Source organism: Leptinotarsa decemlineata, unplaced genomic scaffold, assembly GCF_025532065.1.
Source record: "Leptinotarsa decemlineata unplaced genomic scaffold, Ldec_3_MD MMD2_tig00001064_RagTag_RagTag, whole genome shotgun sequence".
In the NCBI taxonomy this organism is placed as follows: domain Eukaryota; kingdom Metazoa; phylum Arthropoda; class Insecta; order Coleoptera; family Chrysomelidae; genus Leptinotarsa; species Leptinotarsa decemlineata.
The window spans coordinates 10318349-10343006 of NW_027412558.1; the positions used below are offsets into that span (position 1 = coordinate 10318349).

Genomic DNA, 24658 nt, shown 5'->3' on the forward strand with positions numbered 1-24658 from the left:
ACATGTCTGCAAAAAAAGGATCGCGACTAATCATTGTGCATTGCGGAGGAAGTAAAAGATGGGTTCCGACATTTTTGAAATCATGTGGAAAAAACTTGAAATGTTGATTATCATGAAAACATAGAAGCTTATATTTTCGAGGAATTTACAATGTTTCCAACAAATTCATCTCCCTTCCTTCACTGCACGTATGAAGAATTTTCATGTTTTCTTTATTTATCTGTCTGGCCTACATAAGCTGGTGGACAGTCAACATATATGCCCGATTTTTTCTTTCTTTTTTTTTCCACTTATCCCTTTTGAGTTTTGCGTTGAATAGCATGTTCGCTAAAGTATTCTTATTAGTAAATGATGAAATTATGTTGAGTTTTGAAAAATAGTTCTTCATGTTTTTGGAGAGCTTTCCCTAATAACTTATGCGAGCATATTTTTTAGCTTCTTTAGGTTCTTCATGATTTAGGTATAGCTCGTTCCTGATCAATTTTTGGTTCTTGGTGAAGATCAGTTTTTCAATTAAGTTGGCGGAAATATGGTTGTTATATGCTATGTGCTTTATGATCTTCATTTCTCTTGAAAAGCTTCGTTTGATAACATCTCGATTCAATCTAATTATTTATTTTATTAAACATCGTGGGTTTATGTAGTTTCAGAAAAAATAAAATAGAAGGGGGAATACATTTGTAAGAAAACTCCAAAACACGATGCTCAATTGTTGTTTTTGACTTTAATGCGTATAGAAATTTCTACTATTTTGTCAATTGAATCGATTCCGTATCTTTAATATTAACAAAGGTACCAAAGGTGGACACTCAATTTGAATATTCCTATATAGTCATTCGGAAGATTTTTCTTGCCTTTTTTTTAATATGAATTTGCGCAGTCTGTCAACAAAAAGGAAAAAATACTTGACAGATATTTCTATATATGCCTTTGCTAGCTCGCCTCAGTGATATTTAAAAAAAAATTAAAACTTATAAATTTATCTCTGGAAAGCCAAGATATGAATGGGGGGTATTAAATTATCAGGATTCTGTAACTCGTTTCATATTTTTGTCGTAACGAAACAATAAATTAATCAAGCTTGTATTTTCAAATTCGGTTATTTGTTTCAGATGAACCTCGTCTCCGTTCCGGCAATTGGGAAGAACCAACATGTGAACACCGAGTGGCTCCGCCGCTTGCTCACACTCGAACCTTGCAACACACCATATCCCAAAGAAGTTCCGAAGACAGCTGGTGTTCGGGATCCGATCCAGACCTGTCTTCCGACGAGGAAAGCGATCGGAGCGCCGCCTCAAGTACCAGGTTGGTTTTTTTTAACAGTTATCTAAAGAAGCAGCTCAGAAAACTTTCATTAACAATCGTCAAGCGTCAGAAGTATTTATGACACTTATTTGATCCAAGAGAAAACGGGGTCTTGTTTTGATGTACTATACCAATCTGAACCTTGCTCCAAAGTCCATACAATCGCCTTGACACACAGTTGGAGACATAATACGTCCATATATTGTTGTCCCCTCGTCAGCAACATTTATATAAGAAAAATCAACGAAACGGCCTTTCCAGGTTATTAAACTGTTTTTTTTCTAGAACGATTTTCCCCTTTCAATCTATTGTTTCTTCTTCTTAGGAGGAATCACACGTTAAAAGGTAAGACCTCGTTAATCCTTAGCTCGCACAAGTTTCAACTTTTGAGGGTTGTCGTTCATAGGGGTGCGACAGCTGGTTAACGGAAAAACAGATTTTAAAACAGATTTTTTAAAACAGATGTTTTTTCCGTTGAAGTGCTTCTTCATGTATACACCACTCTATGAAATGCGTACATGTGTGTACATGTTTACATGTGACTTTCATCTGACAGTCGTCCGATAAACATTTTATAAATTGTTTCTACCATTTTTAGTACGGTCATTTCATTTGGTCGACCACTGAAAAATGATATGGACTTTTCGTAAACTAGTGATTTTTTTTACAATTTTAGTTCGAGTGTTCAAATATAAGGTCATTCATCTGTTTTGTTCGGATGATTTTAGAAAAGGATCTACAAAATTCCTTGAAGGTGTTAAAATGAAAAAGCCTGCCATCGAAATATAATTTTACCATGTTCTCCTCTACCAATCTGTCAGAGAAGAGCAAAGTTATTGCTACTCGGACTCTATTTTTGTAGTAATGAATGAGGTACATTCAATTACCATGAATGGTCGAGGAACTGTAAATTTTTATGTAACTCTTCAGATTCTACCCACCATTGGGCATTTTTCTGAGCATGAGAATCCTTGGTTGAATAAGATCTTCCCGATTATACAAGCTTGCTACGAAGAGCAGAAAATTTGGCTCTTCACTATAAATATGATTCTAGGACCCTATGGTTACTTACCCCACCATGAGAGAAGTGGTCTTGATAAATATTGGTCTTTTTATGTATGGGAGCTTCCTAGAAAGTGTCTCATCTTTCTTTATTGCCAAAAAAGAATGATTCAGCATTGTTCTTCTACGTTACGAAGTGGAGTGAAACAGATTCGTCAACAATCAATAATTACTATTTTTTTTATTCTTTTTTCATTCGTACTGTTTTCACGTTATGTTATTATCACCATTGACAGATAAAAAAGGCTCTTCGGACAGAGGGCGAAAGTAACATGTTATGTGACACATATTCAAGAGACGACAAATTATCTTCTTAAGTATCATTTTTTTTACTGATGATTTCTTTACCGATGAAAAATGTCGAAAATATCTGAGCATCAATTCAAATATCATAAAATCCATCTTTATACAAAAAAAATGGTGGAAGTAACTTCCAGACACAAACTGAAAGGAAAAACCCCCTCGAAACAGCTACTTTTATATAAACATTGAATTACACTAAAGAAAAAATACTTCCAAAACAATTATTTTTATATGAGCGTTGAATTAAATTCAATGTGTACTCCAAACAATCGTTATGGAGTTGAATCAGATATAATTCACAGGATTGCTACACAGGAGAGAGATGAAATTTCACTAACATAGAACACTGTCATCCTGGCGATTATTACAAGAAGAAGCACTTAATTCATTCATGAACTTACGACTTTTTCAAGTTAAATCTACTCATATCATCGATGACATGGTCATTGTATACTAAATGAAAGCGAAAAAAAGTTGTTTTTCGCCAATAAATTGTATTATTGCTACTGGGAACCCCATTTCTTTTGTGTGGAATTAGAGAAATAGAGTTATTTAGTTTCGAGTAAATTTTTAAAAAATTATAACCTTATTAGTTATTTCAAGTGGTTACTTTTTTTCTGGTACATTGCCTGTGAATGTAATATTTTTCAAATCACACTTTTTTACTCGTAATTCGAAACAAATGGCTGGTAATTTGTTGAGTGATTTTAACGTTATCATAAAAAAGGATAATGCTGCGATACAACCGGTTCTAAATTCCAACAGCTTGAATTGAAAATGTCACTGAACCATCATTTTTTTTTCACTTCGGAAATATTTTCGAAATTGACAGCTGTTAGTTTCATGGAAATCAAATATCAAGAATACATCTTTGATTCGCTACAATGAAGATTTTCAACCTGACAATAATGTTAAAAAAACTTTGACGCATTTTTTTTAAATAATACTCTAACTATAATGCAATGACTTATCAAAACTAAACAAGAACAACGAGTCTAGCGAAAGTAAAAGCCAAAAAGTAGATAGAGAGAGTAAACTGTACACAGAGTTCAAACTGAAATGGAAAGGATAACAAATACGTCTATTATGTTGATTACACATCCTTCAGAATAATTATATGTGACATGTTTTCCGCCTTCCCTGGCATCTCGAACATCTGCCTTTATCTCTAGGCTATTAGGGCAGGTTCATCTATTATTCTCTCCCACGTGAGCAGCCGTCTGTTTCATCTCGGCATCTAACAATAACAAACTATTTTCCAAGTTCAATCACTAATTTACATAACGCCAAGTACACATTCTGACATAAATTTTTCAAGGTATGTGTTACATGATGCGTTTGAGCCGGACCGGTAAGGCCTGTCACACACAGCTGCTAAACTTCCTGCTTCATTTCGTTAGTTATCAAGAATAGATTCGTCTATTCTTTAACCAAGGCGATTTACCGAAAAAACCTGGAGGATTCTTAAAATCATCTGCAACCACAGTTATACATGTTTTTAGATTCACCAACTTTCATTAATAATATTTTTCACTGTGTCCTTTTTTATCTTATAAAATAACCAGAAATTTATTACCAAAATATTTCAATCCTTCATTACGTACAATAATCAAATTCATGACTACAACACAAGAACCACCAATCAATTCCACATTTCCAGGACAAGAACAAAGCAATCTATGAAATCGTTGTTTTTCAGAGGATTGAATGATTTCAATCAATTACCATGCCACACTAAAGATTCTGTTACTTTATATTCATTCAAGGCTCAGTTGAAAATATATATTACATAACGTACTCTATGAATTTTCTGAATTTTTTTAATTTTTTATGTTTCACATCATCGAATTGTTTTATTGGTTCGAGCTTTCATCTGTTCTGTTTACATTGTGTTACATCGTGTTACATTGTGATATGTTAAATATTTCATTACCTACCCACTCGAATAATTGTTTTTATGCCCTATAGTATAATTGTAATATGGAACAAACTATTCTGAACACTCCTGATTTGTTCTACGTTATGGGACAATATTCTCAGGAACACATTTCTATTTTTACCTTCTTGTATTTATATATTATTTGTTAGAAGAATTTTTATACTATTTTAATATTTTTTATATTTAGTTTTTACCTTTTTGGACCTGTATTTATATTAGAATTTCCTATTTTCAAATAAATAAATAAAATGTGTTCTGAAGTGCGGGTTTCTTCTGAATAGAACTAATGAACATCCTACCGCTACGTTTGTAGCTCGGTTCGGATTCACAATAAATCACTTTGAAATTTTCAAATCTTTCTTAAAAAATAAGATCGTGATCAACTGATCACAGCCCAAAAGTCCGTTTTTTGTCCTAGCACCATTTTTTATAATCTGTAGTTGAATAGAAACGATATTTTGAAATTCAATATAGTTTCTTTTTTATATAACGACAAACAAAAATTACTCAACCCGGTGGATTTTTTAAAAATGTACCTAAGCAGTTTTGGTGGACTTCGTTGTCATAAAAATTGATTCAATGGTCGTTTTGAGTATTCAATATAGATAAATTCTTGTCTTCTACACTGAGTAATTGGAACGAATCGTTTAAAAGTTATCACGATAAGATTAACGTCATGCAACGCAGTAAACCATTGCGCGTCGCGTCTACTGTAAGACGACGGGGGACGATGCGCGGGGATAGAGAGGCGTTCTAATCAATGAAGCGTCATCGCCGAGAACGCCACCCGAACGTGGGCAGATGCGTAAGGGCAGACGTCGTTGACGGTTTTGTTAGTTTTGCGAATTTCTTTACAGATAATACAATTCGATTCTCGAAGCTATTCATTATTTAGTGCAGTTGGCATATTTTTAAAGTAAAAATATAAATTAGTTTTGAAGTTGAAAACCTGAAGTTTTTGGTTGAAAAAAAATATTGTAACTTTATGTTACAAACCAAATTCTACGCGGGGGAAGCCACTGGCAATAACTAGTTGATAATAACTGGGGAATTTGCAATTGCCTTATATTAAGACTTTCAGCTTGCCGATGACATTAAAATGGTGGTTCAAATATCCGACTGGATGGGTTGGGGGTTGGAATCCAGTTTCTGGAATATATTGGAAAGAAACTTCGTGTGTTTCAGACAGATGCGTCAATATTTCCATGACGTCGAAAATGTGTCCTTGCGAATGAGTGGGCTGGCCTGCTTTATTATTGAGAATAAAATTCTACATTTAGAAATGTATATGGAGGAATGAATCTGAAAGCATATACTCGAAAAATAAAATACTGAAGATGTTATGAAGGTTTTTGGAACGAATTTCTTAGATTATCTCTACCACTCGACAGTTATTTTTAGTTTTTATATCAATTGAGAGGTTCACTTATGTGCTAATACCAGCATTCTGATAATAATAATAATAATGTATTAAACCACTGTGGTATAATGTATACATATGGTACGTCAATTAAATTAAACCATTTACTCTTAGTACATAGTTGAAATGAAGTATAAAAAAAATTGTGAACCAATAAAAACGATATGTAGTAAAAACACAAAAGAATAAAAATATAAACATACTTACAAAAGCAATTGTCACTAAGATATATCTTATATTATAATAATAAAATTAATAGTAATTTATTTTAGTCAACGGGTACAATATGTACATATAGCAGGTTAATTAAAAACAAAAAGCATATACTATAACACTAATAAATAACATTTATGACATTCACACAAGATTTATTCAGAAAATAACTACATTAAATTATCATTTAGGTATTTCTGGCGACTATAGTGACACTTTTCAATGAGCAAGGATTTAACACGGTTATAGAACATATTTTCGGATTTCAGATTTTTAATCGAAGGTGGCAGTTTATTATACAGGATGATCCCATTATATAGGGGTGATTTTTGGAATTTAGTTGTCCTGTGGAGGGGTATTCTCAATTGATTAGCATGACGTGTATAAAAATTGTGAGAGGATCCATTAGTTGTGAGAGTTGTAAGATTTCTTCTAATAAAAACTACGCTGTGAAAACTAAAACTATGAACACTGTTTTACAACTTTCACGATATTCCATGTCAAAAATTAGTCTCAGAATACGTTTCTGTCCAATAAATACCCTGTTGAAATCCGAACCGCACCCCCAAGACATAATGTTCAAGGAAATATGTGAAAAAGCCATTGCATAATAGATGCTAATCAGTCTTTTCTGATCTACACAGTTTTTCATCTGCTTTATTGCAAAAAATGCTTTATTGAGTTTCTTGCAGACACTATCAATATGAGAGTTCCAATTCAAGGCTTCATCCACAATTGTTCCTAAAAATTTGACTTCTTGTGATATATCTATTTCATCAATAGAGAACACTGCATCTTGAGTATTATTATTTCTGTTATAAAATTTCATTGTCACTGATTTTGAGGTGTTCAAGACTAGTCGGTTGCGTTTTCACCAAGGAGTGAATTCATCGATAATGTTACTAATTTTTGTTACCACGTCGTCCATAGTATGTCCAGTGGCTGCAAACATGATTATGTAACAGTCCCTTGGATATTCAGGCAAATCATTGATAAATATAATGAATAATAATAGTCCTAACACTGAGCCCTGAGGAACGCCCAGTTTAACAGCATGCTCAACTGACATGGTGCCTCTATATTTGACTGACATACAGCGCCTCTCCATATAGGAGCCTAACCATCTTAATACATTGTTTGGAAGACCAAGTCCAATCAACAAAGAATACACTTATAACAATGTTACCAGCGTCCAAGTTGGAATATATGTTGCTGAGGAAGTGATAAGAGGCTGTTTCCATGGAACGATTTTTCCTGAAACCGTGCTGGTTGTTACATAATATGTTGTTGATTTCTACATACTCCCTTATTCTGGAGGCTACAATTTTCTAATACAATTTTGAGAGCGAGCATAGTAGAGAGATCTGTCTGTAGTTATCAATCTCAGCACGATTTCCTTTTTTAAATAGAGGAATTACCAAAGCCTTCTTAAATTGCTTTGGGAAGTACCCTTGTATGAAAGACTGGTTCATCAAATAGGTAAGTGGATCAATTATAGCACTGATTATATCTTTAACTGTAATTATTGATATTTCATCAATGCCTATCAACGCCTTATTTTTCATTGATCTAAGAGCGTCATATATTTCAGATTCTAATATTGGGATGTTATCAAAGGGGTGTTGGATACTGACATTCGTAATACTGGTGCAGGGTTGGGTTAAATTCTGTCCAAAGTTGGTGGCTATGACAGATGTAGCAGTGTTTGAAAAGTACTGAGCATATAACTCAGATGTATTTTGCGCATTCCTAACTGAGTTTGAATTATAGTTTGAAGTAATGTCCCCCTTCCCAGCATCAAAACTCATTGTTTTCCCTAGTTCGCTATTTATTATTTTCCATGTCTCCTTCGTTTTGTTGGCTGCATTCCCAATTTTTCTTAGAGAAATAGTTAATTTTATTCTGTTTGATTGTTCTTTTATGTTCTCTCATTCTTATTTTATATGTAAGAATGCTTTGGGCATCGATTTCTTCATAACTGGTGATCAGATAGAACATTTCTCTTAAGCATTTTCCTTCTTGAACAACATTGTCAGTTATCCATGAGTTTTTAGGCTTCTTAACTTCACTTTATTTTATTGGGCATGATACATCAAAACACCAGGACAGAGACTCTAGGAAAAAGGCAAAGCCTTTTTGTACAGACATATATAAAATTGGACACCAATATATACCATTCAGTCTAATTCGAAATTCATATATATTATAAGGATTAACTATTCGCTTCATTATTGATTTACTAGGGTTGCATGCATTTACTCCCTTAGAAATATATGTCTTGAGAATGACAACATGCGATAGATGGTCAGCAATGTTAGGTTGGATGAGCTTACAATCATAGTTAGCATCATGTAATGTAGTGACCATATAGTCAATACATGTTTTACTTGTATGAGCATTAATGTTAGTAAATATGCTTGTTGGACCGAACATATTATTCTTTAATTGAAATGAAATAAAAAGGTCTGTCAGTAATTTAGTATTGGTTGCATTCGCTAGGCAGTCAATGTTGAAGTTCCCACAAAGAATAATGTTACGAGATTTTTTCTCGGCAATTTTCAGTGTCTGCAACAAACAATCGAAAAACAAATGTACATCACTATTTGGAGGTCGATAAGCGGTTATGATAACAATTTTTACACTATTGACCTTACAGTAGATACCGCATATTTCTATTTGGCACTCAATGGATAGTTGTTTTATTGCGACAATTTCCCTGAATTCAATGTCTTGTTTTGCTAAAATACAAGCTCCTCAACGAATATGATTACTTCTACAAAAAGATGCTGCAATTATATAATCATTGAAATATTAAAACATTATTAAAACAATCATGACTGATCCAATGTTCAGATAGGCATGCTATGTCAATATAGCATATTTTAGTATGAAATAGATATTTTGTACTACTAGTCTTATTGTCAATAAAGCTATTGGGACCTATCGTCAATCCAGGCTGCTTGAACGATGTCATTGGTATTAGGTTCTTAGTCAAGCATTACAGTTTTTAAAGCAATACAATTGTTTGGTTCTGAGAGGGAATTTTTTATATTCTCAAGTATAACAAATTTACTTTCTTTTACCTGGCGGTCAATGAACATTTTTAAAGAACAGTTACTATTGTTTAGTCTTGAGTTTTTGATTCTGTTATTCAGTATTTTTATTAAGATTTCATCATGAGTTTCTCTAAGAAATTATCAAGATTTTAGTGACATTACTCAGTGGCAATATTTGTCTTAGTGCTAGATTCAAATTGCAAGTATTGAACATGACAATAACATAATCATCACTACCGAAAATTATAGTTTCATGAAAAATATTTTTAACCAAATCAGCTAGTTCTGCGTTGGAGTTGAATATTTCTCTTACATGGAACAGAGAAATCCAAACCCAATCACAATTGTGGCTCATCCAACAAGCTGCTTATTTTGCTAGATGTACCACGAGAGAATTATGCAACTGATCCGTTACCAATTAGAATTTTCACTCCTATGATTTCAAATAAATGAAACTAATACATTTATCAATCACCGACTTCTGTACATACTACAGTACATACTATAATTCAACTTGCAACCCTTGTTCTTACAGTTCTCACTAAATCACTTCCAAATTCTAAAAACTGTAACTGACGCTCTCAACTCCTGCAAGATTTTTGTAAACAAATCGAAGCCGCATCCACCATTTATTCTAGTATCGACTAGAATCTGCGTTGTTACACTATATATGTTTGAGTACACCCATGGACAAGGTGTACAGAGAGGCTAACGTATTTTCATAATATTTGTTTACATTGTAATATTTCCTATACTTCATGTCAGTGTAGAATGATCTTTCTGTATATAATAATAATAATTATTATTATTGAGTGGATTGTTCCGTATTTTCTCCACTCACATTATAATTCTTGAAGAAATTACGTCATGGACATGAGGAGATTTTCACTGAGATGATATGTTATGAAAGTGAATGATGAATTCTCTGTACAGTTCAATTCAGTCTCCTCTAGCCAGTGAAATTTGAATAGTTTCAATAAATTATAGTCTAGATGAACGCGAGTACTGTGATGGTACTACTAATGGAGTTACGGCCAGTTTTTTTTAATTGGATCAACTGATATGAAAAAAAAAATAGATAGCTACGAAATATAAAATAATATAATGAAAAATATGTAACAACCTTATTGTGTATTACATATATAAAAAAATAATACTTCCATATTCAATACGATAACGTAGTAATCGTATTGCAATCACGGGACAATCGATTCTACTGCAGATTTACCTATTCCATACTTTTCACAAAAAATATCAAAATATTTCGTTTCCATTGGATATATTTGAAACTCCTGCATGATATAACTATTCAAGTAAAATTTCCAACGAAAAGATGTAGGTTTAGGTTTACTGACGTATATTTTCGAATGCAAATAAAACCCTTTGTTTTTTTGATGATGGTTCTGTCTCTAAAGATCACAAGAACTTATAAGTGTCCTCAACATGTAAATGCAATGTTTCCATTTTCCAACTCTTTATGATTTTCATTAATTCCTAACCACTCACTTCACTTCCTCTATGGATTTCAGCTCTCAGTCCACATACTCTCTTTTTATTTACTCCAGTTATCTCCATTATATTCTCTCTTCTCCCAAACATTTCATCCATAACATGTTCTGCCGTTTTAGAGTATTCTTATTCTCAGAGATAGGACTCCTCTGGTGCCCGCCCAAACCTTGCCAGATTTTCAAAGTAGTCACTATATCCCATTATCAGTTGGATAGCCTTCCTTCCTTCATTTCCAACGGTTCCTCAGTACCTGCCCAACTGCCTACTTGTCATGCCATCATTACATTAAATCTGTCATTCTGCTGTGCTAGGAATAACACGTTAAAAGGTAAGAAAGACCCCGTTAGTCCTTAGCTCGCAAATTTTCAACTTTTGAGAGTTGTCTTTCTTAGGGGTGCGATAGCTGGTTAACGAAAAAATATATTTTAGATTTTTTTTTACATTCATACTTTACTATTTTCTTTATCTTCTCTTATTATCTCTTCAATCCTTTTCTATCCCTTGAGTCACCTCCTTCAATGACTACATTCATACTTTCTTCATGCTATCTTATATTTCTTTCACTTTTCCAAAATGTGCTGCTCAATCTCTTTGACTTCATCATTCACTTACTACTCTTCATCCATGCCCCATAGCTCTAATATCCTTTTTAATGCAGCTAGCTCTGCCTCATTCATTTCCATCTCACTAGCATGCCAAACCTATTTCCACTCTTCCCTTTTTCTTTGGAATGAAACAATCGCGATAATTTTTTTTCTCCTGTTTCGCTGCGCTTTGACGACCAATCGATCTCGATGCATCGCCTGTGTGATACCACGTTATGATTTCTCGGAACGCAGTTGTTAAATGCCTCGCTGGTCCATAGAAGACTTGTTGCTGCACATCTCGTACTCAACAATATTTTCAGACAATGGAAGTTAACGTCCAACATTCAACTGTACACATGTCAACCACATTCAAATAAACTATTTGAACATATACAAAATAGATTGTGTCAAACTGGTGTCTTTCAAACCATTCAGGAGTAATTGCTGTTGGATCACTGACTGGCTATTATTGGACAGCAGCTCATGTTGTTCAGTTGTAGATACATTATTTTATATGCAGGATATTTATTAAACATGCAGCAAAAAATTAAGGAACTATTCCTTGGGCTATTCTAAGGATATTATGTCTTTTGATGATTTTTGATAGAGAGATTTGTTTCGAATATACGGGGTGAAAAAGAATGTCGACAATAACAATTTTGGTAATTTTAAATTATGAACGTAGCCGAAATAAAAGTATAGCGTACTACACTGGACCTACCAAGTAATATAAAATCTAACAAGTCCGTTGGTACCTATCAACAACATTCCGATTGCTACAAACGGCTGCAGACATTCAATTTGAATAATATGTCCCGTCCCGTAAGTGATTCTGGTGTTCTTGAAAGAGTTCGGGAGTCGATGAGAAGAAGATTGGATTCTTGCATCCGAGCGGGGGGTAGTCAACAGTTTTTGTAGATTAAGAAATATTATATGTAATTTTTGGTAATAAATTGTTATTGTCGAAATTCCTTTTTGCTCCGAATCTTCGAAACAAAGCAACAAAGCGTCCTATCAAAAGTCATCAAATGACAAAATAGTCCAAGGAATAGTCCCTTAAATTTTAGCCGCATGTTTAATAAACACCCTGTATATTTAAATTCAATGAATAAACTCCACTTTTTGGAAGTGCTTCCATGTTAACAAATCAGCGATACCTAATAGGGCAATTGAAGTTGAACAAAAGCCCACTCTAATTATAATTAATTGAGTAATCAATAAATCCATTCCAGACCGTGGGTTCGTCTTTCAAAATTCTTGGAAGTCTTCCAAACCTTTTGACTGAATTTATGAGTCCGTTCTCTTATCGAGACATGCCCGCCGAGAAATTCTCAATGAGTTAATGATTTCAATGAACCAGATGTCGTTAATTATGCTTTTTTGAACTTATTCACAGAAGGGATATTTTGTTTGGTTATTACGGAAGCTCGATTCTTCTGGAACAGTTGTTTCGGATATTCTTTTGTGGATACAACATTTTATTAACAGAGTTGTGAAGAATAGTGCGACATGAAAGTGAACGTTTTTTTTCAAGAAATAGATTTATAGTCGAAGTGATTTATTAAGTGTTCAACGCACGGTCATGTGAATTTGTAAACAAATGACTTTATTTTTTTTCTGTTTTATGTCTGGTTGGGATTCAAAAGTGAATACTCGGCGACAGTTTTCACCTATTTTAAGTTAATATATAAACCTTAAATAGCGTTTAATTTGTTAGCTAAATGTGTTCGTTATATAACAATTCTAAGCAAACAGCAGGTGGAGTAAAGATCAATTTCATTGTGATACTAGTATCGAATAGATATGGTATATTTTCATATATATTAGGTTGTTTCAAAACTTTTGTCCGATTTTTTTGTGGCCAGTTCAAACTGTAATATCTGAGTGAATACTTATTCAATTCAATAGAATTGAGCGCCATTTAAATCAGTGCACTTTTGCCAACGTAACACTAGTCGATTGATTCTGGCAGCATAAAAATTGGGTGCTGAGATTCGATGGAGTCGACGAAGGCCGTTTTTGGCTGATTCTGATTGGCGAAGGCTCTACCGGTGAGAAAGTTATCGGAGTGATTGAAAAGATGATAGTGGGTTGGTGGGAGGTCTGAAAAGTATGGTAGGTGAGGCAGATCTTCGACGCTAAATTCCTTCGATTTTCGAAAGTTGATTTGTGTGAAACGTGAGGACGTTGTCGTAGAGTATAATCGTAGGGTCTCCGGGGGACCCGGATACCCTACGCTCCGGGGGATATTGAATCCGTTGTGGCGAACGAAAAGTGCCGAATTTATTGGAACTATTCGTTTCCCACCCTCAGGCTCATACAAGCTCATAAACCTGATGTAGTCCTTCTCGACGTGGAGTTTTCAGCTCCTGGCGAGACGAATATCGTCTGAAAAGAGGAGGAAAAACGGATAAAATATCGAGATTTTCTCTTCGAACTCCGCAGACTCTATCCAGACCACTGTGCCAAGATGGATGTTCTGATTTATTGGAGTGCTTGGTGGAATGAAGCCCTCTCTACTCTCTACCTCTTAAAAACATACCGGCTTGCCGCACTAAGGCAGAAATCTTGCCGGACAGATGCAGAAGGCTGTCATTCTTGGCTCACTGCGCTTGCTCAGGACACATGATTCTCGGACCCAATGATCACTTACTCCACGGTGTGGAGAGTGGTCGTTGGTTGATAATGCTGGCGCGCCCTCTCAAATGTATAGGGGCTTCGGGGGATAGGGCCTGATCAGCACGTACTACGGTTAAAAAAAAGACTCAAAAATATTATGCTAGGTCTTAAAACTAATTCTTTCACATCAACCACAACAAAAATAACCGTTTCAGCAATAGTTACACCAGGATATAAATAGAACTCAAATATAATTAAGGATATATTCTAAAAAAAATCTTGTTTCATTGTTTCTCAAAAAAATATTTTTTGGCATTTTTTTTGAAAGTGTGAATTGATGTAGAGAACTCGAGAACATCCAGGAGATTGCCATTAAGAGATATCTGGTAGATGAATGACCTTTTATAAATTTCTCTATTGTGTGCAGGAATATGGATCATATTTTTTCTCCGAGGATTGACGTTATACATTGTACTATACACAACTTTTCTATATAAATATTTAGGATTTTTGAATTTCAGTATTTTATAGTAAAAAGTGAAAGCGTATAATTTGCGTCTGTTATACAGTGTGACCCATTTTTAATGGAAACACCCCCCTAAAATTTGAAGTTGTAAACCGATTTTAATAATTTTTTTTTAAATGTCAAGTACTAAAAGGTCTACCTTAGGACAAAATTTGAAATGTTTAATAAATTTTCAGGGCATACTACGATATTTTTTCTTAGTCCAAAATCGGGATTTTTTATTAGCGATTTTTTTATTGAAAAAATCACTACGCCACTGGATTCAGAGTGCCTCTAAACAGGTGTGACCAAAATTTCATGAAAAAATATTCATTATTAACAAAGTTATGACAACTCAAAAATTTGAAAACTCACACAGCTAACAGTCACAAAAAACACCCTATAACAACAGATACAGCCATGAGAATATTTTTTTATGATTTCAACAATTAGATGAAAAAAAAAAACAAATAGCGTAAATATTTTTAATGAAAATAACGGAATTACATTCAAGTTTTCCCGTAAATTAACTAAAACTAAGACCTAATATTTCAATTTAAATCTTAGTTGCCATGGAAATGATATTACAGTATGACACTTGTGAAAGATTCAAGTGTACTATTGTCAACAATATTCACCTTACAGTTCTTCGAATTATTTTGTGTCATGGCTGCAAGATTGAGCGTAAGAGAGAAAATTGAAATTGTACATCTTTCGGGAGATGACGTTAGAAGTGCTAGAGAGGTTTGTAGAGTATTTAATGAGAGACATCCAGATCGTCCTCGTATTAGCTGCGGTACGGTAGATAAAATAAATAAAATATTCAATGAAACTGGTGCAGTATCAGAAATTATGTTAAAAAGTAATCCTGTACAAAGACGAAACAGGAATGACAGGAATGATCAAATCATTTAAGATTATTTCGGAAATAATCCTAATGCCAGTATAAGGAAAGCCACTTTAGATTTGAATATTAAACCTTTCAAGCCAAAATTTTTACACACACTTCAAGAAGGCGACGAAGCAAGACGCCTGGAATATTGTTTATGGGCCCAAGGGGATTATTTAAACAATAGAAATTTCCTAAAAAATATTTTATATACCGACAAAGCCACTTTCACTACAAATGGAGTAGTGTCATCACAGAATTGTCGCTATTGGGCAGCAGATAATCCTAACTGGGTAATAAACTGTAAAAGTCAGTATTCCCAAAAAATCAACGTCTGGTGTGGGATATTGAACGAACGAGTTATTGGTCCTTTCTTTTTTGAGGAAAACATTAATGCGCAGAGGTTTCTAGAATTTTTAAACACAGAGTTTTGGGATGCTATCCACGAGCTGCCAATCAATGAACGATCAAATTTAATTGTCCAGTTAGATGGGTGTTCAGTTCATTATGCCAGAGCTGTGAGGCAATGGCTTAACGAACATTTTCCAAACCGATGGATAGGTCGTTGTAGTCCGTTTATATAGAGTGGCCATCCAGATCTCCAGACCTCACAGTTTTGGACTTTTTTCTCTGGGGAATTCTCACACAAAAGGTTTACAAAAACCGCATCAATGTATAGACACAGTAGAATAAATATTTATTGAAATATGGCGCTACAAAAACGGACAAAACTTTTGAAACAACCTGATAAAATAATATTTGACACTAGTCCAAATTACCATGTTGCAAAAGTTATTCCACATTGTTTTATTCTCGTATTCGAGAAAGAACTACGCTTTAAGTACCACATGGAGCAAAGGTTTTTTTATTTGTGAATGAAAAAACTGTTAAAACCCATTTCAATAACTATTTTCTTTTTTCTTAGAAGGAAAACGTTTTGAATGTTTTTCTTTATTTTGCTTTTCACAGTACTCTACTGAAATACTTTATATTTACCTAATTGTACTAAATTCCTTGTATATGATACTTATCCTACTAACATACTTATAAGAGGCATTCATTTGCTCAAGAAATAAAGGCAACTCTAAACATTGTTAGGTCTATTTTTAGATGAAAAAAGATTTATGAAAAAGCTCTGATTGTTTTTTTTATCGATAGAAAAGTATTACGCTTCAAAGGAAAAGTTAATAGATATCACTATCTAAAAAAGTTTTTCACAAAAGTTTTCTAGTCCTTAGAATTCACGAGATGAATCAAAAATAATCACAGCCTCATTCAAGAATGTCAAGATGGCGGCTGAGAAACACCACCTCCTATCCCGAAACTGGAGTTTAAGTTCATGGTGACGTGTTTCATTGAAGAAAATTGAAAAAAAAGGACCTGATATGAATTGCCTGTTTCGATGATATATTTACTGCACTAATTACAGAAAGACTATTATTTTGGAGGCGGTAAAATATTATCAGTTTGCTCACTCGCTTGGTGGTCCTAAAAACTTAAACAATTTGAGTAAATAAGTGTAAATTACTCGATAAGGCAATAATAGTTTTTTAATTTTTATTGTTCTAGCAGGTTAATTACTAAAATCTGCCAGAAAACATTAAAATCTCATTAAATGCTTCTAATCATACAAACCCTATTATTTTTATATTGTTGTCTCGTGGAATATTGTGAAAGAGTACAGTCGAGAGTAAAGTAAAGATTAATTTTTAGTTTGTGTTACAGCATATATTTGTTCAATTGTTTACAACGTTTCAAATTGTTCATTTTAATCATACTAAATTTTGTTCCACACTTTTTCATCATCTTACATCAGCTGAGTGGGTTTTTACGAGTGCTTCCTGTTTTGTAGTAGTAACTTTATTACAGAATTGCCAATTACTTCCTCCAGTATAAAACAATTTAATTATTCATTTCTGATGGCTTCAAAGTACGGGTGGTTTGGTTTATAATGGATGCTGAGCAAGCTCGTTAATGGAGTTTTGTGGTTTGAATCATTTTAATATTTAATATTTATCAGTTTGAATATATTTGCTACAATTTCCTTTGCCATACGTCACATATTTCAATTCGTAAATATTCATATGAAATATCATGCTAAACATAAATATTTCGTTATATGTTCTTGATGTAACTTATTTTCTTTTTATACTAATTGGAAACCTGCTTGACTTCTTCGAAAAACACTGCAACCTTATTGCGTTTTTCCGCCATCTTTTTCATGATTCTCACTCCCACATCCTTGTTTCCTGTACTAGTTTCTATAGGTTCCTTGCTGAATGCATCTCATATTCGACTGAATATAAAATTGTAAGGACTTTCGCGGTCGAGGTTTTCAGTGTCTTTCTTTTTCGGGTTTTAAACATGAATCATCGAAGATCCTTGGAAATGAGAATAACCAGCGAATACACATCACAACTTTTTCCTAATACATTTTCGGTATTACTTATTGGTTAGATCTTGTTGAATCCTTTATAATTACCAACCTATTGCATAAACATAGTGAAACACAATAGGTATGTTTCATTTTGAATATATCTTAAATTATCTAGTTCCAAGAAAAGAAAAACTTATTTTTTCTGGAGATTCATCACATTTTGATTTCCATCAAAGTGAAATCTACGCAAGATATTGAAATAATTATCTTCATCAAGATGAACCAATCATTTACTTCCTAAATCCGTTAATACATTTAGCTACAATCATTTCACATATTTTTCCGTAAATTTTCTAACAAATGTGACAAATTAATGAATTAACTGTCTTAAACAAATTCATTTCCAGCAATATTTCAATAATCACAAACCAATTTATTTATTACAACACTTAGCAACTAACGCTTAATTTATTTCCACTATTTGAATTTCTTGTTTAGCCACTCAATTCAATTCCTGAACTGCCCTCTTGGGTCGGGAAGAAGGGCTTGTATCGGTAAAGGTCCTTTCTAGAATTCTGTAGTCGGTTCGGTACTAGAATTTTACCGGCGGTTCCTGATGCATTCTTTTGAGCTGAGGTCAGTTGTTTTTTTTTCGATGCAGTTGACTGGCGTATCGGTCAGAGGCGGCTTCAAATTCGTTACAATGTGTTGATTGAAAAGCTATTCAGACAGAAGTATATTAATCTTTATCAAATTGAATACTTTATTTACGTAAAATGGAAAGTTATACGTCACCTAATGCAAACGTTTCATGAACATTATAATTGCTCTTCAAAGTAAGTAGCACTTTATTTCCTTTATGACAAAATATTTGTATACAATTAATCAGTGTCCTAAAAGTAAAATAATACCTAGCCTAAATTTGAATCTACAACATTCAAATCACAAATATATCTGTAAAGTCTGAAATCAGTGCAAAAAATATTCATCTACAGAACAAAAAAGTAGATTCAATAAAAAAATCGTCAATGCTAATTTGAATTGTTTCGGTTCAGGAATAGATTTCATAGTCAACTATGAATTGGATTGAACCCTAAATTACTATCACGCGACAAAAAAATTCAAGTGGCCTCACATATCGATGCGACACGCGTGATGATAAAAGGTTGCAATTGCATTAGTTTTGTTTTACGTAGAAAATCATTTTAAAGCTTGATGTCGTATTTTTTCATGACTATTATTTCAAAACTAACATTGATAGTTGTGAACATACCTTTGTTTCAGTAAATTTTATCAAATGCGACAGAAAAAAAATCTCGACATATACGCTCTGCTACCCGTGTAAGACCTGTATTGACCTGATTAATTTTATGAAGAGAATAATAATTTTGTTCATGGGCTTCCGGAACAGTTCTGTTTAAATTGTTTTTTGTATATTGAGCAATAAATTTTAATATTTATCATTATTCCATTTTCAGGAGCAATGGTCAATTACGAAATACGCTGAACAAAGCCCGGACTCTCTGCGACAAGTGGAGGGGAAGCGGTGGTATAGGCTCCAATAACAGACTGTCACTCGACAGTTCTCTGCCAGGGGACACGTCCCCGCAAAACCACGGTAGACTGTCCAGGTGGTTTTCTATCAGAAGAGGAAGCAACCATCAGTACGATATCGAAAATGCAGACAGCCAAAGATCCCCGCAGAATCCAAATAAAATGCCACAATTGCCTGAGGTAAGAACAAGTCGATAAGATTTAAGTCTGGAAGTTTTAACGGCTCGTTATTTTGTAATAGGTGGAAGAAGAAACTGGATTTCACTTTCCAAGTTGCACCTCTTCGCAAAGGCGGCAATTACCCCCTAGTTTACCCCAACCTCCTCCAGATTTGACTCCCTTACAGTTGAAGAGGAGGATGATAGTAGCAGCAATTGTACATAGTGAAAATTCTTATATAGCTACCCTCCAAAGGCTAGTAAATGTAAGTGATGCATACGTTAACCTTTAGTGGCATCATGCTAACTCGAGTCTGTTTCAGGATTACAAAAAACCTTTAGAAGAAAGCAATCCTCCAGTCCTTAGTAGTTCAAAAATCCAAACCCTATTCCATAGACTTCCAGAAATACTTCAGTGCCATACACTTTTTCGAATAGCTTTAGCAGAATGTGTAAGAAATTGGGATCGAGATGAGCGAATAGGAGATGTGTTCGTAGCCTCTTTCTCCAAAGCCATCGTTTTGGATATTTATAGCGGTTTTATCAATAATTTTTCCCTTGCTATGGATTTAGCAAAGATGGAAGCAAAACGAAAATCTGCCCTCGCAGATTTTTTGAAGGTGAAGAAATTCAGTTGGCGATCTGGAGATTAGTTGTGTAATGTTTTCATTTTCAGGTGAAGCAGATCAGCTCGCATGATCGGTTATCATTTTTTGGACTAATGGTAAAACCTGTTCAGAGGTTCCCGCAGTTTATTCTGTTCTTGCAGGTATTTATACAATATTTATTGAGTCAGTTGAGTGAATGATATAAATAAAAAAAAGTTAGATTTTTTAATCAAGTAGAAATTTCGATCAAGAGTTTTAATAGGCAAAAAATAATCTAGTTTCTAATAAAGATCTTTGAGGTAGACAAGATTCAAACAACTACACAAGTAAATCATAAGATAAGCTTTTGTATTATATAAATTGTGTAATGTAATAAGTTGATACGTTTAGTTTAATTCAACGTTTTTTTTTGAGCATATAAATAAAAGTTTGTTTCCTGATGAAAACACTTTTCCCACACCTAGTTTTATGAGATGAAAGAATATTTTTATTTCTGACCGGGATATTATAAGCTTATATCGTCATAGTTACGCTATCAATAAAGAGGGTCATAACTCCCTTGGGACATTATAGATTTTATAATTCCCTCTACCTTTCACAAGTAAAAATAAATAGAAATGAAAACTGAACCATATTTTATTTATTCACGTCATTACAAATAATAAATGTACAATTTTGAAATGTTCCCTGAAAATTACTTCCGCCACTGGAAACAATTTCTTCTTTTGTATGGCTGGAGCTTCTGTTCACTACAGTCGAGGTACCTGCCTCTTCTGATGACAAAGTAGACAACATACCAAATCTACCGAAAAACATAGAAAATTCCTTACCAGTTCTTGAAAATATGCCAGAAATACAGTTTCAGTGACATCTTTTGGCATAACATTTTTCCGTGTCAGCCAGTCCAGATATATATTGTATTCTTTTTGGTATACGGCTTCACTTTTCGATGGAATTAATGATTCTCTTGCTTGTTCAGCTTTTTTCAAAATATCCTCCATTATATTTGGGGTAGAAAACACGTTTTCACCGCAAACACAGCTTGAAAACAAAGTTCTGTTTATAAACATGTAACATAGCAACAACCTAGCAACAAGAAAACTCTACTATAATCAACGGTACCTGATTCAAATATACCGGAAAGGTAATGAATTGGTACATTTTTCCGTTTCAAAAATGAACAAAATTTTATTGAAATCGGTCAGAAATAAAATTATCTATGTACCACGGGAATTAATGAGCCTTAATAACCTCAGGCAATTGCTGTCCCTCGGGCCAGAGGCCCTCGGGACGCAAACTTTGCCATCGGTAATTAAGGCCCTCCTAATTCCCTTGATACATAAATAACTATTATTTGTTACAATGTGTTATGATTGATGTTATGAATACTATAACTCATCTTCTGATGATACTAACTAGAATGAGTCAGTATTCATAACATCAAATCATAATACATTGTAACAAATAAAAAAAAATCTTCCATCTTATAAAACCTAATAAGATGATAACAATTATTTATTGTCAAGAGTTCATCTGTCTTCAGTCATTCATTCGTTTGTATTTGAAATGATTTGCCTTCAAAATTCATATTTGATTTGATGTAGAACAACAAAGAAAATTTACGAAACTCTGAATGTATACTACAAAACTGGATTATTGATTGGTTCAAAGCGCTGCCGAATTTTCCTCCGTGGAAAACCGAATCGTGAACTTTAAACTCCGAATCGCATCATTTCTGTCGAGTGCTCATTAAAATATATTCCAGGACCTCTTGAAGTACACTCCACACGGCCACCACGATAGAATGTCTCTTCAGCTTGCTCTGACGCAATTGGAATCCCTGGCAGAGATGCTGAATGAAAGAAAGAGAGAAGCGGAGCAGTACCAGGCATTCAAAGAAATGTTGAGGAATATCAGCGGAAAGTTTTCCGTAAGGCCTTTGTCAGATAGTAACAGATATTTGCTCAGGGAGGACAATGTTACGCAATTGGTGAGTGAGACAAATAATTTTTTTGATATATACTTATTAGCATAAGTCCAATCTTATATTGAGTGTGTTTGAAATTATCCGGAATGAGCATTGAACTTGTTCCTAATCTAGAAATACTGGTAAACATGGGTGAAAATAATATGGCAAAATGCCATGTTGCGACAAAATTTCTAACTACTCATATTCTATTTTCAAAATATCGTCATTTGTTTTAAATTAGAAACGAAACACTTTTATTAAGAACATGCCCCGACGAAAAGCATGCTTTCCATATGAACCTTCCACTGAACTGAACCTCAGCCCAGATGAAATGAAAGATTTTATCATATTTGCAGGAATACAGTCAGAATGGACTAATAACCAAGGCAAAGAGTAGACGTTTGCTGCTTTTGAATGATCTAGTGGTTTGCGTTTCGGTTGCATCAAAATCTTCTGACGATTTCGGAACTGGTGAGAGATTGAGCTTGAAATGGACCCATCCTGTATCTGAAATCGAAATACAAGATACCAGCACTTCCCCCACTCTGAGCCGGATCTTGACATCGAGTCAAAATAAAGGCGGCAGTATCAAGTCCAACGGTTCTTTCGAAGGAACTCCTCCCCAAGATGCCAACAATTTATGTGTGGAAATGAGTAACCTTATGCACGACTATGAAGTTATGAGCAGGATAAACGATCTGACAGGTGAGAGAAAATATTTTCCTTTATGAATAGGTAATGCCACATTCCAAACATATACTGAATCTTCAAAAATTCAGCCCAATCCATCTTCTATATTATACTTATAAATGCAAAAGTCACTCACCTACCACTCGCTCATTCATCTATGTTTTTCCGTATGGATGAGTCCTAGGAAGCTAAAATTTGGTGTATATATATATATATATATATATATATATATATATACACAATCGATCGCTTCAAAAACACTTCATTAACTTTCTTCGAAAGCTTCTGATGATTCCTCTTCCATATTATCTGTTTCACTATCACTGTCGTCATTTAAATCAATAATGAATTTATTTCCACCATTAATATGAAAGTGTCCAATCTCCATATAGACTTTTTCAACTAAAATTACTTTTTAAATCCTTTTCTGCCAGTTTTCTTCGGTAATATTAGATATTTCTTGTTTATTCAACTCTATTACCTTCTTAACAAATTTTGAAAAATTATTTTTACGCTTGATGCTTTGTTTCAATTTTCCCCAAATCAACTCGATGGAATTGAAAACACATAAATAGGGGGGACGTCTCAGTATGGTATTCAGCTAGACTTTCAAGGGCATATACTTTTTCCAAATGTTTTTGTCTGTAAAACTTCAAGTAGTTGGTTTTTGGTATAGTAATCTTCAAAATACAAATTGTTATCCGTTAAAAAACTTTGTATTTCATCTTTCCTCCAATTTTTATCCGGACTGAACGCGACGGCAATAACCTTCCCAGATTTCTATTCGTCACCGTAACATGACTTCAAATTTAATTTTATGACTCTTCAGCCAATCATAAAACTTGGTTAGTAAAAATTATCCAATACAAACCGCCAATTATACAGTCCACGTAGACTAGTTCGCCGCCAATTCATTTCTATGTATTGGTTTTTTGGCCTTTGAGAGTGTTACCAACTTTGTGTTCACAATATCGTTTACTTCGACTATACCGCTATATTTTCGAAGGCTAAAGTTTTGTATGTAGGTTCGTTTTATGTTGCAGATCTGCAATAAGAAAGGATTTTTTGATATTCCAACTAGGGGTCTCCTGGGGATAAAAGGGGGGCGTTTGCATATGACAAATTACCTTTTCATTACTGTTTTTCCATTTCGATATATTTTTAGAGGATGAAATTTTGTATGTAGGTTCGTTTTATATTGTAGATGTGCAATGAGGAAGAATTTTTAAATATTCCAACTGGGGCACAGCCGCTGGGGGAAAAGGCGCGTCCATAAAACAAAATTATTTTTTCATCACTGTTTGTATTGTCTACTGACGTTGTATATAAAAACATTCTGTAGTTCAGTTCCGGGGCAGGTCGATAGTACTAATATAATAAAGCTGAAGAATTTTGTTGTTTGTTTGAACAATCTTATCTCTGGAACTGGCAGTCGTATTTAAAAAACTCTTTATGTGTATGATAGCCACATTCATAAGGAAGGCAATATATAGATTATCTAGCATTACACTACAATTCCTAAAAAAATCCTCGAATATTATTATTTGTAAAGTAAGTCAGAAGAAAAAACGACATCGAAGTGTTTTATTCATGTACGCTGGCATAAGGGTTATTTTTATGTAAGTATCGTGTGCTACAAATAGATATATAGTGTGGACTTTCAAAAAGTCCACACTATATATCTATTATAAGTCACAATAAGGCATTGCGTGTCAAAAATGTATTGAAAATGTAAGGGTGATTTTCGAACATTATTAAGCAGGCATATATTCATAGCATGTTACTTGGACGCACAACTCAAGAGAAAATGTAAAATTGCAATAATAATAATAATAAGATCAAGATCTTCAGATGATGTGCTGCAGGTTTTTCCGGGTTTTCCTGCAGCTGAAAAA

General features: G+C 33.8%; 2 protein-coding genes across 5 annotated transcripts in view; one reads left to right on the forward strand and one right to left on the reverse strand.

The window, feature by feature from the left end:
* LOC141482425 (uncharacterized) overlaps window positions 1-21456 on the reverse strand; it is a 391773-nt gene extending 370317 nt beyond the window's left edge. Inside the window, exon 1 of the mRNA XM_074175650.1 lies at window positions 20935-21456. Coding sequence (XP_074031751.1) covers window positions 20935-21174 — 240 coding nt within the window. The 5' untranslated portion in view covers window positions 21175-21456. The remainder of the gene's footprint in view (window positions 1-20934) is intronic.
* The window catches only part of LOC111503577 (rho guanine nucleotide exchange factor 10), a 432407-nt gene that overhangs the window by 398688 nt on the left and 9061 nt on the right, over window positions 1-24658 (forward strand). For all 4 annotated transcript variants that reach the window (XM_074175648.1, XM_023157920.2, XM_023157921.2 and 1 more), the window contains 7 exons: window positions 1113-1305; window positions 19263-19518; window positions 19580-19762; window positions 19820-20116; window positions 20173-20265; window positions 21870-22094; window positions 22430-22778. In XM_074175648.1, coding sequence (XP_074031749.1) covers window positions 1113-1305; window positions 19263-19518; window positions 19580-19762; window positions 19820-20116; window positions 20173-20265; window positions 21870-22094; window positions 22430-22778 — 1596 coding nt within the window. The remainder of the gene's footprint in view (window positions 1-1112; window positions 1306-19262; window positions 19519-19579; window positions 19763-19819; window positions 20117-20172; window positions 20266-21869; window positions 22095-22429; window positions 22779-24658) is intronic.